We start from the raw sequence: 18,839 nt of genomic DNA, 5'->3' as shown, positions 1-18,839 counted from the left end.
GAATGAATATAGCCAGATGATCCTGTCTGATGCCAGCCAGTTAACCTGCCTAGGGAGAGGCCCCTAGTGCTTACTCAGGCTTCAGCTAGTCACTTTGGCCTTTAAGGTCTGATGATAGAACACCTGTTTCCTGTGTGGCCTTGGCTGTCCTGGACTGGCTTTGTAGACGAGCCTGGCCTCAAACTCACAGCAATCTGCCTGCCTCTGTGCTGGGATTAAAGGCATGCACCACCACACCTGCTGGATAGACCACCTGGTTTTTTTCTCAAGACAGGGTTTCTGTGTGTAGTCTTATCTGGACCCACCTGGCCAGCCAAATATTGTTATAATTTCACATGGCTATCTGGGTGCTGTTCATCTAATTTTAGTCTTTCCAGTTCAAGTCAGTCTTTTGATAAGATTTATGTGCATTGTGTTTTACCTGTATGAAGGTAGCAGATCCTCTCAGTTAGTTGTGAGCTGCCATGTGGATGGGGAAAACTGAACTCTGGAAGAGCAGCCTGCTCTTCAGCCACCAATTTCAAAAGGTAGCTTTTGTTTTAATCAACATCGTGTGTGTATAAATACAACATAGACATAGGAAACTCTAAGTAGGCATGTTAGGTGACAGCAAGGCACACTTGAGAAACACAGTGCACGACTTGGGAGGCAGAGGCCAGGATTGGAGGCAAGCATTGAGTACATAGAAAAACAAAGCCAAGCTAACCTGTAATCCCAGCACTGGCGAGGCAGACTGGAGGAAAGCCAGTACTCAAAAAGTACGGCAGGGTGGTGGCTAGGCCAGCCTAGGATACAGAGAAGGCCTGGAGAGGGGAGAGGGGAGGGAGGGAGAGAAGGGGGGGGCGGAGGGATTCCCAGAATCTATATGGTTGCTAACACCCATCTATAACTCAAATCCAAAGCATCTGATACCCTCTCCTGGCCTCCACAGGCCAGGCATGATACAGATGTGCATGCAGGTAAAACCAACATACATAATAGAAAAACTTATAAAAAAAAAGCATGAACATTATGCTAACTGGTGTTGAGAAGGGGGAGGAGACAGAATGGGAAGCCTATCACGGTTCAACTCATCTCAGAAAGTGAAAAGCAGCAAGGTGTGGCACTTAATCCCAGCACTTGGAAGGCAGAGGCAGACATGGCTAGCCTTGTCTACAAGCCAAGTCCAGGACAGGCAAGGCTACAGAGGAAGACAGTCTCAAAATCAGCTTCCTTTTAATACAGCATGTACCTGTGGACAAAGGACAATTTGTGCAACTTTGTGTATGTGGGATGGAACTCGGATCAGGTGCCTACCCACTTATCCCCACCAACTGTTGTGAATCACCTGGAATATAGTCAACAATTCTACACAAGCTATAACCAAACATGTCAGCTAGCCTACTTAAAGCAAATGTTTGAATCATCTTTCACTTGAGTCTATGCTTTTCAGTGCAAACAAGATTACTTTTGTAGAGCCTGTCTACTAAGCCTGAGGCCCTGAATTTATCTCCCAGAACCCGCTTCTTCGTGCTTTTAAAGTCTTTCAAGTTTCTCTTCAAAGTGCCAGTAGGTGGTGCTATCCCACCTAATTGTACTCTTATGCATGCAAAAACTAGGTCTCCCCCCATAAGCCGGCTACAGGAAACCTCCTGGGATTCCAACTTGCCCTTCCTGACCAAGTAGATCTTGATTCTTTTGTGGTACAACTTACAAAGGTCAGGTATTTTGTTTCTGCTTTGCAGTCTTCCAGTCCTACTTAGGAAGGAAATCTTTACTTCTACAAACACTTAATGGCTATCTTACCTAGTTTAGGTGAAGAAAATGTCACTTCATTGGATGCTTATGTTCTAAGTGCTTAAAAGCTATGTTTAGTCAAGATTTAAATTTGGCCACCTGTTATGATCACATCTGGGATCCATATTTAAGATAATACCAACTCAATAAATCCTGTGAAATCCTGTATCCCATCCACACCCACACTAGAGCCTGTGTTCAGCCACTATACCACCAAGCACTTTTCAGGGCTACCGTACTTCAAAAAACTAGGTGTCCTGGCAACTTTTTAAGTGTTAAACCTGAGTTTAACACTTCCCAATTTAAGTTCCCCAATCTCAAAACAGCCTCTTTGCTTACCTTGATCTCTTCAGTTGAGTTGTCTCAAAGGACCTTATACACTTAACGAGCAAGCTACCAACAGCTTGTGAAATCCAAGCAAAGGCTTAAGAAAACATGTATATAGATACGCAAAATTTTAAAAGCCCTTGTTTAGCCACAACTGTTAATCTCTTAGCCTGTTAATGTTCAAATCAACATTACTCCTTGAAGTCCTAGTGTTAATTGTGAGAGGCTATGCCAAGGCCTGCATCAATGTTTAATATTCAGCAACAATGTACTGAGATTTACTATTGTATAGCAATATATACCAATAAGCCCCCAGGAACAAGGCCTAAGGTACATCTACTGGATGCTAACTAGCCTGGGCTACTCCCTAGCTTCAGGAATATTCACATATAATCCCAGCCTCTGCTATAGCCTCTAAATTGACATAAATTATATCAGCTTGTCTCACCAGGGTCTTAAGATTCTCTCAACTATAAATATCAAGACAATTTAGTTTTTTAAAAATTTACCTCTTGGGACCTCAAATGCCTTATCCCTGGGAAGACATCTGTCCAGCCAGATGTTCTGAGTTCAATCCCTAGAGACACACACAAGGAAATTCCCGCCCCCCCATGAACTTTGTTGGCTACACATTGACCCAAAGACACAAATTTCTCATTAAACTTGTTTTAATGGGTCTCAAAATTCTGTGACAGATTTTTGGTCAAGTTGTTTCCATTAAAAAGTACTGATTTTGAAAACTAATAACTTAAAACTGCCACACACAAAAAAATGGTCCACAAAACATTCTCCTTTCCTTCTGAAGGTTTTACGATGCATTGTTATCATTAACCAGTCTTTTACTATTAAACTTAAATGGCCAATTGAGACAAACAGTTCTGAGACCGTTCTTCCACCACTGATTAAGACTGGGGTGGCAGGTGTTAGGGATAATATTCATTTAGCCTTCTGAGCTTTCTGGGCAGACTTGGTGACTTTGCCAGCTCCAGCAGCCTTCTTGTCCACAGCTTTGATGACACCCACAGCAACTGTCTGCCTCATGTCACGAACAGCAAAACGGCCTATACAGAAAAAAAACAACTTGTCAGTAACTTCTTTGTGCATGCAACATTTCTTATTACAAACTTGATATTCCAGTTCAACAAAAGCTTAAGTCATACTTACCCAGTGGGGGATAGTCAGAGAAGCTCTCAACACACATGGGCTTTCCAGGGACCATATCAACAATGGCCGCATCACCAGACTTCAAGAATTTAGGGCCATCTTCCAGCTTCTTGCCAGAACGACGATCAATCTTTTCTTTAAGCTCAGCAAACTTGCATGCTATGTGAGCGGTGTGGCAATCCAGTACAGGGGCATAGCCAGCACTAATTTGGCCTGGATGGTTCAGGATAATCACCTTAAAAATAAACAGATTAATTAGTTCTTGCCTTCAAGCTCTACAATCTTAAACACTTGCCTAAGACTTTAAAAAAGTAGTTACCTGAGCAGTGAAGCCAGCTGCTTCCATTGGTGGGTCATTTTTGCTGTCACCAGCAACATTGCCACGTCTAACATCTTTGACAGACACGTTCTTTACATTGAAGCCCACATTGTCCCCAGGAAGAGCTTCACTCAGTGCTTCATGGTGCATCTCAACAGACTTGACTTCTGTTGTGACATTGACTGGGGCAAAGGTAACCACCATGCCAGGCTTAAGAACACCAGTCTCCACTCGGCCCACAGGGACAGTGCCAATACCTAAGACATTTACAATATATTAGTGAAGAAAATTGGACACACCTCAAAGCAGCTCAGTCCAGTACCCTAGTGTTCTACTTACCGCCAATTTTATAGACATCCTGGAGGGGCAGTCGCAGGGGCTTGTCGGTTGGACGAGTTGGTGGCAGGATACAATCCAAAGCTTCCAGCAGTGTGGTGCCACTGGCGCTGCCATCTTTGCGGGTGACTTTCCATCCCTTGAACCAAGGCATCTGAAAACAGGTAGTCAGAATGTTAGAAACTCCCCACTCCAAGCCTTCCCCATTCAACCACCACCTTGAAAGTCACTTACATTGGCACTTGGCTCCAGCATGTTGTCACCATTCCAACCAGAAATTGGCACAAATGCTACTGTGTCAGGGTTGTAGCCAATTTTCTTAATGTAGGTGCTGACTTCCTTAACGATTTCCTCGTATCTCTTCTGGCTGTAGGGTGGCTCAGTGGAATCCATTTTGTTGACACCAACAATCAGCTGTTTCACACCCAGGGTGTAAGCCAGAAGGGCATGCTCACGGGTCTGCCCATTCTTGGAGATACCAGCTTCAAATTCACCAACACCAGCAGCAACGATCAGGACAGCACAGTCGGCCTATGAGAAATGGGGGAACCATGCTATGTTAATCAATGGAAAAGTACTCCCACTAGAATATCCCAAGAGGTAACCCAAGAGTCAGAAGTTGTCACATCTTATACACACCTGAGATGTGCCTGTAATCATGTTTTTGATGAAGTCTCTGTGTCCTGGGGCATCAATGATAGTCACGTAGTATTTGCTGGTCTCAAATTTCCACAGGGAGATGTCAATAGTGATACCACGCTCGCGCTCAGCCTTCAGTTTGTCCAAGACCCAGGCATACTTAAAGGAGCCTTTTCCCATCTGCAAAGAACTTATTATTAGTACACTCAAGTCTTTAGTTTTTAAGGAATTCTGCCTACCAGGATTTTTATCCTTCCATGTTTCCCTTTGTGTTATACTTGCCTCGGCTGCCTCCTTTTCAAACTTTTCGATGGTTCGCTTGTCGATTCCACCACATTTGTAGATCAGGTGGCCGGTTGTGGTGGACTTGCCGGAATCTACGTGTCCAATGACGACGATGTTGATGTGAGTCTTTTCCTTTCCCATTTTGGCTTTGAATTAGCGGTGGCTTTCACAACACCTAAAAAAAGGGGGGGTTGGGGAAAAAATACCTTTGAGCCGCTAAGCAGCTTGAGAATTAGCTTCCCTCCAAACTCAAAAGGGGGCAAATTCCAAGAATGACTTCCAGTCCCAGGCTGGCCTGACTAGTCTCCACCCACCAAATGTGAGCAAACTCCAACGCCACTGGATTCCCCTCCCCCCACCAGCCGCCACAAGCGGTGCTCCAAGAAGAGCGCCCGAGGTGACTTAACTGCGGCCGGGTACACCACGGGGTCAGAGGAAGCAGCGGCCGGAGAGGGGCAAGGCCCTCTCTTCCTTTGTGTGGGTGACTCACCCGCCCCGCCGGCCTGCCGCGTCCTCCATTTTGAGCTCCTTGCAACAGGGCCCGGGAGCGGCCATCTTTCCGCGCACGCAACTGGTGCCGGGCGGGACCGGCCTCACCCTTCGTCGGGAGCAAGGGATGCGGGCACGGCCATGCCAAACCAAGCCAGGCACTGAGGCCACATGGCTCCGGCGCCCCAACACCCACGCCTGGTCCCCTCGGCCAAGTCACAGGCCTCGCCCCATCCATGGGGCGTCGGACATGTGCTCCGAGACGGGCGGGGCGGGCCCCCCCCATTCCTGCCGCCTTATTCCAACCTAACATGACTCTTGTGGGCTGCCTACGAGGAAGTTCCACACACACACACCCCTCCTTTTGTTCCCCAGGCCGCTGGTAAGGAAGTAATGGAGGGCAGGAGCGGGGCACAAGCCCAAGCGCGGCCGGAGCGGGGCACGCGGCGGCGCGGCCGGACAGCACGCTAGGCCTCAAGCCCGACACGAGGGCGAAGGGATGGGGGTGCCGCTAGGCCTCCCCACTCTCCCTCCCGCGCAGCCCGCCACTCGGGGCGGGGATGCTCGCAGGGGAGCCCGGTGGCTGGCGGGGAGGGGGGGGGAGACGGACAGCAGCACGCTGGCCCTGCCCGCTCAAAAGCAGAGATCGCGGGATCGCGGGCCCACGGAAGCCACACCCGCCACTCACCTGCGTTCTGACGGCAAACCCGTTGCGAAAAAGAACGTCCGAGGCGACTACCGCACTTATATACCGTTCTTCCCCCACCCTCGGGAAGAGGGCGGAGCCAGCACACGACATCACTTTCCCAGTTTGCCCCGCGCCAGCTCCCTGGGCCGACCCCCCCCCCCTCAGCGCGCCCCTCCCCATTCCCATCCCCCCTCCCATCCCCCACCCCACCCCACCCCTCCATCGCCGGGGACTGTGAGCTTGTGCGCTTCCGTCGACCCACGCTCAACCCTGGGCGCATGCTCCTCTCGCCGCGGCGGGGCGGGCACCGCCAATCCGGGCTGTGAGGGAGGTGCGAGAATTTAGCGACGGTCCCTGGGATTTCCCCGAGGCTAAGGCGAGCCCTCCTTTTGTATGAATTACTCTCTGCTCCGGCCCGGGGGTGGGGCGGCGAGGAGCTGGCCAAGAGGGCGTCCGAAATCTATCCTTTTCCTTCCTGACTCCGCTGCCAAGACTGTATCGAGATCCGGGTGTCCCTTCCCACGGAGGCTACCTCCCGACGTCAGTCCCGCTATCCCCCTGCTCGCCTCCCGCCTCCCTTGCTCCTCTAGCCGGGAGGAGCACAATGCTGGGGACCCTTCACGGCCTCAGAACCCAAGGGCTCTGCCTGGTGGTGGAGAGCTCGACGGATCTGCCCCTGTGCTGGCCTCTTGGTTCAATCCATCCAGTCCCAGCTGCTTCTCTGGATGCCTGAAGCGCGCTTCACCCCCTAGGGATTCCGTTCAGACTGTACTTCAACCCTTCAGTTAGCTTTACTAGGCTTGTTGGGCTGAAAAGGGTGTGTGTGTGTGTGTGTGTGTGTGTGTGTGTGTGTTTTGTAGTCATTTGATTGAGCATGAAAGATCCTGAAAAAATCTAATCCACTCCACATGGTCTCATTTAGAGACCTGCATCAGCAATCTGCTCTCCCAGTGCCCATCCCTAACTCTTTGTGAAATCACAGCCTCTCCAAAATAGCTTGCCTAATTATTTAAATGTGTTCCTTTCCTGCAGTTCTAGTAATCATAACTGTATTTTCTTTTGTTTTACTTTTGAAACAAGGTCTCTCTTTTTAGGTCTGGTTGCCCTGGAACCCACTATGTAGACCAAGCTGACCTCAAACTCAAAGAGATCGGCCCTGCCTCTGCCTCCCGAGTACTGGGATTTGGGATTAAAGGCGTGCGCCACCACACCCAACTAGAACTTTTTTTTTTTTAAATAACCAGACTATTAGCACTCGGGAGACAGAGGCAGGTGGATCGCTGTGAGTTCGAGGCCAGCCTGGTCTACAAAGAGATTCCAGGTGAGTCAAGACTACACAGAGAGACCCTGTCTCAATCAATCAATCAATCAATAACCAGACTGTTGCTCATTAGATCTCCTTTTCCAGATGTACAACATTGCTGCCTAGTAAGGAACACTTGATGTTTTTGAGCCAACCTCACAAGGAGGTTGAGGACCTCTGTCCAGTGTCCACAGAAACACATAGGCTCTGCAAATGAACTATTTGCTTCTGGAGAAGAGAAGGAAAAACTGAAATAGAAAACAATTTGGAAACAGTTCAAAGCAAATTTACACGATATTTACTTGCTTATCTCTTGCCTCGTTCTAGTTTTCAATTATTTTTCAAAACCCAAAATGCTGTTGTTTTATAACTTTTTACAAAATGGCATTTATTTAGTGTGTGGCCAGAGGACACCTTTCGGGGGTCAGTTTTCTTCATAAACCATGCGGAGCTAGCAGATTCAAACTCAAGCAGTTAAGCTTTGCCACAAATTCCTGTATCCACTGAACTGTTTCACCGCCTCCTTTTGTTTTTATTTGAGACAGAACTTAATGTAGCTCAGGCTGGCCTCAAGCTCATGATGTTGCTGAGGCTAGCCTTCACCTTTTTTTTTTTTTCCCCAAGACAGGGCTGTCCTGGACTTGCTTTGTAGACCATAGCCTTCACCTTTTAATCTTCCTACCTCCTCTTCTTCTTTTTTATTATTATTATTTATTTATGTATGTATACGAGTGCTCTACCTGTATATGCACCTGCATGCCAGAATAGACCATCAAATCAATTATAGATGGTTGTGAGGGACCGTGTGGTTGCCACGAATTGAACTCAGGTCCTCTGGAAGAGCAGACAGTGCTCTTAACCGCTGAGCCATCTCTCCAGCCCCCGTACCTCCACTTCTTAAATGCTGAGAATACTGGTGTGCCCCCACCACACAGGCTTCTTCCACAAGAGGAAAAAAAAAAAAGGAAGCCTCTGCAACAGCCTTTCTAACTCTCATTTTGCATACCTTATAGCTTTCTTTTTTTTTTTTTTTTTTTTTTTTTTTTTTTTTTTGGTTTGGTTTTTATAGACAGGGTCTGCTCTGTGTAGCCTTGGCCATCCTGGACTCACTTTGTAGACCAGGCTGGCCTCGAACTCACAGCGATCCGCCTACCTCTGCCTCCCGAGTGCTGGGATTAAAGGCGTGCGCCACCACGCCCGGCTTCCTTATAGCTTTCTAAACGCAGGTTTTCTCATTCATCAGGAGGTTTCTAGCTTCATTTTCATTTAGCTCTGGTAATTGTAATCAAAGAATCTAGGACAACATTTCCCTCAAAGTATACATAATAATTTTCTACCCGCAGACATTTTTCTTTTTCTTTTTTTTTTCTTTTTTTAAATATTTTTATTTAATTTTTTAAATTTATGTGCATTGGTGTGAGGGTGTCAGATCTTGGGAGTTAAAGACAGTTGTGAGCTGCCATGTGGGTGCTGGGAATTGAACTCGGGACCTTTGGAAGAGCAGACGGTTCTCTTAACCACTGAGCCAACTCTCCAGCCCCCTCCTTTCTTTTTCTGATCAAGGAGGGCGTTAAAGGATCAAACACAGGGTCTGTGCATGCTCTAATGGCCACATTGGTCTCTCCCATCTCACAAACCCTTTTTTTCCACACAGACTTTTTTCTAGGATTCTTAGCCAATCGTATCCACGGTGGGGTAAAATTATCTTGATACCCTACTGCCTCATTTGTAACAGGAGAAATTGTAAGAAATCCATGAAAGCCATCAGTAGCAATGGAACCAATCTCTCTGCTCTCATTTATTTCCTTGGAAACACTGGTTAGTGATTCCTCTTTGCAGCTAGGTTCCCACCGTCCCACAGTATTAGTACATTACAATAGTACCCCACTAAATATTATTTTTTCCATGCATGCTTTAGTGGTGTTTTTCCCAGTGCTTTAGGCTCTTATATTATCGGGTTAGTACAACAGTACATATCTTTTTTTGTTGTTTTGTTTTTCCCAGACACAGTTTGTGTGATAGCGCTAACTGTTCTTTGAACTCACTTTGTAGACCAGGCTGGCCTGGAATTCACAGAGATCCGCCTGTGTCTGCTGCCCCATTGCTGAGATTAAAGGTGTGCCACTAAACCTGCCAACAGTACATATCCTTTTCTTTGTAGACCAGGCTGGCCTCGAACTCACAGCGATCCTCCTGCCTCTGCCTCCCTAGTGCTAGGATTAAAGGTGTGGGCCACCGCCGCCTGGCAGATGATGCTTTCTGAGATCTCAACTGAAAGAAAGAAAAATCACACAAGACTCCTCAATTTGCCGGGCGTGGTGGCATGTGGGAAAGATTAAGCTTTGTCACAGGTGGAAGCAGTCTTGGCGGGCTTTACCCTTGGGGCACACCATAAATACCTTGTGAGAGACTGTTTAGAGCCTTCCTGGGCTTGGAATTCAGGAAGCCTACCTGGGAACCCCACCGTGGCTATTGTTTTCCTAATTGACCCTCGAAGGGAGTAGGAGACCGCCCTTTGCATGTGACTGGGAAGGTGGTGGAAAGAAAAACAAGAGGTTGAGGGAAGGCGAGCAGAGAGCGCGGAGAGAGTGGAACGGAACGGACCAGCTCGTGGGTCAGAGAGACACCTAAAGACCTATCCCGTGGAACGGAGACTGGAAGGTTCATTCTTCTGTCCCTTTAACCTTTTTTCCTTCTTGTGTATGCTAGTTGGGTTGTATAATAAAGTTTAATTGTTAATAAACAGAGCCAACAGTGGCACACACCTTTAATCCCAGCGCTCAGGAGGCAGAGGCAGGCGGATGGCTGTGAGTTCGAAGTCAGCCTGGTCTACAAAGCGAGTCTAGGACAGCCAAGGCTACACAGAGAAATCTTGCCTTGAAAAACCAAAAGAACCCAATCTCTGGTGTCCCATATTTAGCCATGTCCCCTTGTTGGGAAGGCTCAATGGCACTCAGAGGAAGGATAGCAGACTACCAAGAAGAGACTTGATACCCTAGCACCATATTCAGGGGGAGGAAGTCCCCCTCAGTCACTGTCATAGGGAAGGGGAATGGGGTGAAAGCAGGAGGGAGGGAGGAATGGGAGGATGCATGGGATGGGGTAGCAAATGAAATGTAATAAGAATTATTTTATTTTTAAATAAAAATGTGTTTTAAAAAAACGCAAAAAAAAAAAAAAAAGAGGGCTGGAGAGTTGCTTCAGTGGTTAAGAGCACTGTCCGCTCTTCCAAAGGTCCTGGGTTCAATTCCTAACACCCACATGGCAGCTCACAACTGTCTGTAGCTTCAAGATCTGACACCCCCACACCAATGCACATAAATTAAAATTAAATAAAGATATATCTTTTAAAAAAAAAGACTCCTCAGTTTGTAAGTAGCCTACAGGGCGCTCTTGCAGTTGCGACCCTCCACAGAGGAAGGGAAATCTCGAAGTTTTGTGTTAGATACCTTTTAGCCTGGGAGTCAAATTTGTATGTAATATTTCTGGTAGACAGCAGCCGTGGCTTGTGCTCCCGGCAGGACGCCACTTCCGCTTCGGGGGTGGGGGGAGGTGGGGAGGCAGCGCAGTCCACCCCCCCCACCCCCACCCTCACCCCACCCCCGCCGGTGGCTCCATGGCGCCTGTGCACCTGCTTGCCGCCTGCCCCACCGAGGTCCACGTCTGTTCTCCCAAGAGAGAGGTGGCCCGGGCCACTGTTCCCCGCCCTCTCACTGAGCTCACTTTCATGCGCTCTCAGTCTGCAAACGGGACCTGGAGAGAGGGAAGGCTCAAGTGCTTCCCTCCTGAAAGACTGAAGTTAATGCCAGGATTTATTAAAAGTACCTTTTGCGCAAACTCCCTTTTTTGTCCAACTCCAACTCACTTTGGTTCCTCCTCCCCTATCTCATGGTACAGCAGCAAATACGGTATGCTTTTTACTAAAATCAGTGCTAAAACTAGTGGCCTTGTTGAGACTAAAGATATTTTGACTAATAGAATTCATATTTTGCCTTTTATTTTCCTTAATTTGCTCATATGTCCATAAGTGTGCACTTTTTTTTTTTTTTTTTGGTTTGGTTTGGTTTTTCCAGACAGGGTTTCTCTGTGTAGCTTTGGCTGTCCTGGACTCACTTTGTAGGCCAGGCTGGCCTGGAACTCACAGCAATCCACCTGCCTCTGCTTCCCGAGTGCTGGGATTAAAGGCGTGCGCCACCACGCCTAGTTTGAAAAAAGACTTTAGAGCTGGGAAGGTAGCTCAGTACTAAAGCGCTTTTCCAGCTGCGCAAGGCCTTGAGTTCCAGATTCACCCATATTCATATTTTCCCGACTCTCTCCTCCCTCTGTCAGTCTGACCCTGCATCCTTGATCTGACCTTGAGATCCCTAAATAACCAAAGTTGGCCTTAAACCTATGAAACCCAGCTGGGCATGGCAGCACACACCCTTAATCCCAGCACTCAGGAGGCAGAGACAGGAGGATTGCTGTGAGTTTGAACCCAGCCTGGGCTACAAGGTGAGTCCAGGACAGCCAACGCTACACAGAGAAACCCTGTCTGGAAAAAAACAAAAAACAAACAAACAAACAAAAAAGCCATTGTAGCTTCCTCCCCACCCTGATATTTACAACCTGGAGACTACTCCTCTTCAGAAGCCATTCCTAATTAAGTAAGCCTGTTCCCGTGGTCCAGCGGAACGCACCTCCCTGTTCACCTCTATACAGAGCTTGCAGGGCTGCGGCAGCTTCTCCAGCAGAGAGCCCAGAGCACCCGGGCCCCCAGCTTTTTGCCTGTGTTTATCTTTTCTTCAAGCCTTTCCCTGGAGCAACACAATAGTTTCTACACAAAGCAAATACGTTCTTTTCTAAAGATTTACTCCCCACCCCCAAATAATAAAACACAACATACCACCTTGCTTTATTTTTAATTTTTATTTTAATTTTATTAATTAATTAACTTATTTATTTATTTTGGTTTTTCTAGACGGGATTTCCCTGAGTAGCCTTGGCTGTCCTGGAGTCACTTTGTAGACCAGGCTGGCCTCGAACTCACAGAGATCCGCCCGCCTCTGCCTCCAAGTGCTGGGATTAAAGGCCTGCACCACCACGCCCGGCTTAAAGATAAATATTAAATCTTTGTTATTGTTGTTGTTGCTTAAGGCAAGGTCTTTCTACATAGCCCTAGACTGTGCTGGAACTAAGTAGACCAGGCTGGCCTCAATTCAGAGATCCACCTGCCTCTGCCTCCCAAGTGCTGGAATCAAAGGTGTACACTGCCACCACGCCCTGCAGTTACAAGTTGTTTTTTTTTTTTTAAGCAACAAACAGTTGCCCTTAATTCTTTTTTTAAAAATTCTTTTCTTTAATTTTAATTAATTAATTCATGCATTATTTATTTATTTCTTATGTATACAGTGGTCTGCTTACATGTACACCTGCAGGCCAGAAGAGGACATCAGATCACATTATAGATGGTTGTAGGCCACCATGTGGTTGCTGGGAATTGAACTCAGGACCTTTGGAAGAGCAGTCAGTGCTCTTAAATCTCTGAGCTATCTCTCCAGCTCCCCCAGTTGCCCTTAATTCTAAAATCTTATCTTGTACTAGTGCTCTCTCTGATTAAATGCCCTTATCTTTTTCTTTTTAGGAATGATATCTTTTTAATTGTTGCTGTTTTTCTAGTGCCATCTGCTTCCTTATATCAATTAGCAAGCTATTTCTGCTGCCAAGAGAACTTTCCAGACTTGATTTTTAAAAAAATACCCAAACCTTGCATATGCCACACAATCATCCCTGTACAGGGAAAGCCAGGCCTCAGCTGGGTGTCTATAAGGTTAAGTTCTTAGAACATCTTTTTAAAAATAACAGGCCCTTGGTGGGTGGTGGCGCATGCAAAGCGAGTCCAGGACAACCAAAGGTACACAGAGAAACCCTGTCTTGAAAAAAACAAAACAAAAAAAACCAGACTCTCAGAATCAGGAAGCCACCGGGTGGGGGTAGCACACACCTTTAATCCCAGCACTTGGGAAGCAGAGGTAGGCAGATCGCTGTGAGTTCCAGGACAGCCTGGTCTGCAAAGCGAGTCCAGGACAGCCAGGGCTACACACAGAGAAACCCTGTCTCAAAACAACAACAACAAAAACAAACAACCAAACAAAAGCAAACTGAGTAAGCCATGGGAAACTAGCCAGTAAGTGCACTCCTCCACTGCCTGTGCCTCAGTGACAGACGACGAACAAGTAAGCCGAACAAACTGTTTCCTCCCCAAGTTGCTTTTGGTCATGGTTTTATCACAGCAATTGAAAGCAAACTTGGACAGTGTGTATGTGAAAAATGTCCCTCTAAAATTACTGTGGCATGCCGGTTCTAGTGGTGTGGTCATTTATTGGCAAGTTTGAGTCGCAGGAGAACAGTGAAAGCTGTAGCCGGCCTGCTTTTAAATTCTTTGATCTACAATAGTCATGGAGAAATAATTGCTTTGCACTCACGTCATTCCTGTCAGTGAAAGTCACACAAGTTACGGAGACTTTCCTAGCCACCTCGTGTTACCAGACTACCTAAAAAACAAAACAAAACAAAACAAAGCTGGGCGTTGGTGACACAGGTCTTTAACCCCAGCACTCGGAAGGCAGAGGCAGACAGATCACTGTGAGTTCGAGGCCAACCCTGGTCTACAGAGTGAGTTCCAGGACAGCCAAGGCTACACAGAGAAACCCTCTCTCCAAAAAACACAAAATAACAACAGCAAAAACAAACAAAAAACAAAAGAGCAAGGGAAATGCTGGAATTGCCAGAAGAAAGTAGCTCCCCACGTGCAGAACTGTCTTAGACTGCTGACAAAACAAAACAAAACAAAAAACAAAAAAAAACAAAAAACAAAAAACCCATCCAGATTTCTCTATCGAGTGTAAAAAGTTCACAAGTTGAGGTGATGAAACCGCCGGAGTCCCTTACCTGCCTTTTGAAAAGGTGCTAAGCCGGGTGGTGGCGGCCCCAACTTTGGAAATAAAGCAAAGGGATCACTTGGCTCAAAGCCAAGGACTCCTAGGCAACAGGTGAAACAGACTCCATTTGAAAACGTGTAAGTGGGGCCAGGCGCAGTAGCACACGCGTTTAATCTCAGCGTAAGGAGAGCAGAGGCAGGTGGATCTCTGTGAGTTTGAGGCCAGCCTAGTCTACAAAGGGAGTTCCAGGATAGCCCGGGATTTTACACAGAGAAACCCTGTCTGGAAAAACCAACCCCCTCCACCACCCCCCAAAACCAAACCAAACCAAACAAAAACATATATTACAACTGAGTGGCCATGGCACACACCTTTGATCCCAGCACTTGCAAGGCAGAGGCCGGGGGATCTCTAGCCTGGTCTACAGAGTGAGTTCCAGGACAGCAAGAGCTATACAGAGAAACCCTGTTGCAAAAAAAAAACCAAAAGAAATAAAACAAAATGTATAATATAACCATTATCCCACCACTGTCTTTGAGGATTGTACTACTGTATGTTCACCCACCACAGGACAGTGGGTAGGGATGGGAGCAGCAGTGGGGCTACATCTATCTTCAAAATCCCCCCATAATGAGCTAATCCGAAGTGCTCTGGGGGGAAAAAAAAAGGAGCCTCTGTGGGAGGGGAGCATGGATTGTGAGGTCCTAGACCAAAAGAGAACCTGCTTCTTTGGGCATTTAGTCTTTGTAAACACAGGTCAGGAGGGCAGGTAGCAAACGCCACACGTAAGCCACACATAAGCCACACGTTTGGGAGCAGTACAGAGCAGGGGCAAGCTCAAGCGCATCCGTCTCTGTTTCTGTTTGTTTTTTGAAACAGGATCCAACTAAGTAACCCAAGTTGCCCTGAACCATTTTCCTCCTGAGTCTGCCTCTTGGGTATGAAGATTCCAGGTGTATACATGGCCTAATCGACGCCTGTCCCCATCAGATCTCCATTTCTAGGAAGAAAGCTGAAGCCAGGCGTGGTGGCGCACGCCTTTAATCCCAGCACTCGGGAGGCAGAGGCAGGCGGATCGCTGTGAGTTCGAGGCCAACCTGGTCTACAAAGTGAGTCCAGGACAGTCAAGGCTACACAGAGAAACCCTGTCTCGAAAAACCAAAAAAAAAAAAAAAGAAAGAAAGAAAGAAAGAAAGCTGATGAACTAGGAGAAGCAGGCTTTATTTTTTATTTTTTGAGACAGGGTTTCTCTGTGCAGCCCTGGCTGTCCTGGACTCGCTTTGTAGGCCAGGCTGGCCTCGAACTCACAGTGACCCGCTTGCCTCTGCCTCCCGAGTGCTGGGATTAAAGGCGTGTACCACCACACCTGGCAAGGAGCAGGTTTGAAATAACATAAAGTGAGCCATTTGTTCCTGTCAATCTGTTTGTACTCCAACTTGTATATAGCCTTCTCCTCCCTCATTTCTATCTCTCTCTCTCTTTTTTTTCCTTTTATTACTTTTAATTTTTTGAGATGGGGGTCTCATGCAGCCCAAGTTGCCCTCAAACTTACTATGCAGCTAAGATGACCTTCGACCTTGGCTGCGGTTGTGTCTAACTGCCCTGTCTGGCAGGAATGAGGCCACGTGTTGTTGTTACCTCAGCCTTTCCAGCCATACACCATGCCTGGCTTTATTTTTTAATATTATTATTATTATTATTATTATTATTATTATTATTAACGTGTTACGCATGTGTATGAACACATGTATGCGTGGGTATGTACACCCCCAGGCACCAGTGAAGGCCAGATAATGACGTTGGGTACCCTGTTCTGTTATTCTGCCCTACTGATACAGGGTCTCTTATTGAGCCTAAAAGTAGACTGGCAACCAGCAAGCCTCGGAAGTCCTCCATCCTCCCACATACTGCGATTACCTTGGGATTTGAACTCCAGTCCTTATGCTATACAGCAAGCGGTCTTACAGGATGGGCCATCTCTCCAACCCAAACACCTGGCTGGATGTTATTTGTATTTTGGTTTTGTTTTGACAGGGTTTCTCTGTGTAACAGCCCTAGCAGTCCTGGAACTCATTTTGTAGACCAGGCTGGCCTAGAACTTGGAGATCCATCTGCCTCTGCCTCCTGAGTGCTGGGATTAAAGGTGTGCATCACCACTGCCTGTTCAGCTTGTTGTTAGTCTTTATAGTTATAATAAGAACCATGATGAAACCTAGGACAATCAGGACCTTAGAAATTGGAGAATAAGGGCCGGGCGTGGTGGCACACACCTTTAATCCCAGCACTCGGGAGGCAGAGGCAGGGGGATCACTGTCAGTTCGAGGCCAGCCTGGTCTACAAAGTGAGTCCAGGACAGCCAAGGCTAACACAGAGAGACCCTGTCTCAAAAAACCAAAAAAAAAAAAAAAAAAAAAAAAAGAAAGAAAGAAAGAAATTGGAGAATAAATTATAATATCAGGTTGGAGAGATAACTCAGTGGTTAAGAGCACTGACTCTTAACCTCCAGAGGTCCTGAGTTCAATTCCCAGCAACCACATGGTGGCTCACAACCATCTATAATGTCATCTGATCTGATGCCCTTTTCTGGCCTGCAGTTGTATGTGTAAGCAGAGTACTGTATACATAATAATAAATAAATATTTATTTATTATTTATTACATATAGTGTTCTGCCTGCTTGTACACCTGCATGCCGGAAGAGGGCACCAGATCTCATTATAGATGGTTGTGAGCTACCCTGTGGTTGCTGGGAATTGAACTCAGGACCTCTAGAAGAGCAGTCAGTGCTCTTAACCTCTGAGCCATCTCTCCAGCCACCATAAATAAATCTTAAAGAAAAAAAACCTATAATATCTAGGAACAGAAACCTGAGTGTCCTCACAGAAAGCAAATTGTAATGAAAATGGAATTCTCAGCCAGGTGTGATATTCTATGTCTGTAGTGCAGTCACTTGGGAATAGGAAAGAGGATGAGGAGTCCAAGGCCATCCTTGCCTACCTGGCAAGTTCAATGCCAGGCTAAGCTACCTGACACTATCCATGGGAAAGGAAAGGAAAGGAAAGGAAAGGAAAGGAAAGGAAAGGAAAGGAAAGAGGGGAGGGGAGGGGAGAGAAAAGGAGGGAAGGGGAGAAAGAGGAAGAAAGCCAAGTCCTTCATGTCTGGGCTCTGTGCTTGCTCACTTCCTAAGTGCATCAGCATTAGCAGGGGTGCAGGGGTGAAGTCCATGAGGAACCCAGGCAGGAATGCCTGATGATTCAAGGTATTGATGCACTGTTGGCTGAACTGAAAATTTCCATGGCAAGGAGGCATTGCGATTTCCCAGGAAGCAACTGTAGTTTTCCTGTAACAAACTAGGGCCTGTTTCAGGTCTAGGGGCTCACATCTGTAGGTCAAGGGGCTCACATCTGTAGGTCAAGGGGCTCACATCTGTAGGTCTAGGGGCTCACATCTGTAGGCCTAAGGGCTCACATCTGTAGGCCTAGGGGCTCACATCCGTAGGTCTAGGGGCTCACATCTGTAGGTCTAGGGCCTCACACCTGTAGTTCTAGGCTCTTGGGAGGCTGAGTTAGAAAGATCACAAGTTTGAGGCCAGCCTAGGTTACAGAGTAAGACCCTGTCTCAGAAACCTCCAAATAAATAAATTAAGTTAAAAGACACAAATAAAAAATAAATTAAAAGTAAAAAATGACAAGTTGCAGGGTGGGCTCACATGCCTTTAATCCCAGCACTTGGGAGGCAGCGGCAGGTAGACCTCGTTGTTGAAGACCAGCCTGGTCTATAGAGTGAGTTCCAGGACAGCCAGAGCTACACAAAGATATAGTTTAGTGATGTAGTATTTGCCTAGCATGTGAATGGCTGTGGGCCCAATCTCCAGCACTGCAAAGGCAAATAAAAAGGGGCTAGCGAGATGGCTCAGTGGATAAGAACACGCACTTAAAGAGACAGCCTGAGTTCAGTTCCCAGCACCCATTCAGCAGCTCACACCCACCAGGACTCCAGTGTCAGGGAGGCCAGCCTGGGCTACACAGGGAAACTGTGTCTCGAAAAACAAAACAAAACAAAAACAAAACAAAACAAAAAACAAAAAAGAAAGAAAGAAAGATAAAGCACCTTAAGCTCTAGGGAGGGAGAAGGATGTGGCTTTCTATGAGTTCGAAGCCACCCTGTTCTACAACTGAGAACTCTAGATTAGCCAAGGCTACATAGTGAGACCCCATCTTGAAAAAAAAAAAACCCAAAATGCAATAATAATGTTAAAGTTTATAAAAAGGAAAATTTCAAATGCTTGGGGTCAATGAACAAAATGTCTCCTATAACCTAGAAAACTAAATTTTAGAGATAAAACTTCTGCTAAGCTGGGCTTGGTGGTATACATCTTTAATTCTAGAATTTAGAAAGCAGAGGCAAGCCGGGTGTGGCGCACCCCTTTAATCCCAGCACTTGGCAGGCAGATCTCTGTGAGCTCGAGGCCAGCCTGGTCTACAAAGCAAGTCCAGGACAGCCAAGGCTACACAGAGAAACCCTGTCTCGAAAAACAAAAACCAAACAAAAAGAAACAGGCTCTCATGGAATTCTTAAAGCTACAGGGCTTCTG

The 18,839-nt window shown here is 46.7% G+C and overlaps 1 protein-coding gene across 1 annotated transcript; it reads right to left on the bottom strand.

Moving 5' to 3' along the window:
- Positions 1-2,753: 2,753 nt before the first annotated feature.
- On the bottom strand, positions 2,754-6,175 carry EEF1A1 (eukaryotic translation elongation factor 1 alpha 1). Its single transcript, XM_084752100.1, has 8 exons — positions 6,024-6,175; positions 4,844-5,021; positions 4,562-4,741; positions 4,157-4,453; positions 3,926-4,076; positions 3,587-3,843; positions 3,268-3,502; positions 2,754-3,164 (listed from the first exon to the last, which is right to left on the bottom strand). The coding sequence occupies exons 2-8, from the start codon at positions 4,985-4,987 to the stop codon at positions 3,040-3,042; spliced, it is 1,389 nt and encodes a 462-aa protein (XP_084608226.1). The 5' UTR covers positions 4,988-5,021; positions 6,024-6,175; the 3' UTR covers positions 2,754-3,039.
- Positions 6,176-18,839: the final 12,664 nt, after the last annotated feature.

The sequence above is a fragment of the Acomys minous genome (genome assembly GCF_964271855.1).
Source record: "Acomys minous genome assembly, chromosome: 13".
NCBI classification, from domain to species: domain Eukaryota; kingdom Metazoa; phylum Chordata; class Mammalia; order Rodentia; family Muridae; genus Acomys; species Acomys minous.
This window is presented reverse-complemented; position numbering and strand designations above follow the sequence as displayed.

What these genes read in the sequence shown, in the direction of transcription:
- EEF1A1 (XM_084752100.1), bottom strand. Translation starts at nt 4,987, where the DNA reads ATGGGAAAGGAAAAGACTCACATCAACATCGTCGTCATTGGACACGTA. An exon ending in TTGAAAAGGAGGCAGCCGAG is followed by an intron (nt 4,742 to 4,843) that starts GCAAGTATAACA and finishes AGTTCTTTGCAG; the next exon opens with ATGGGAAAAGGCTCCTTTAA. An exon ending in TGATTACAGGCACATCTCAG is followed by an intron (nt 4,454 to 4,561) that starts GTGTGTATAAGA and finishes CATTTCTCATAG; the next exon opens with GCCGACTGTGCTGTCCTGAT.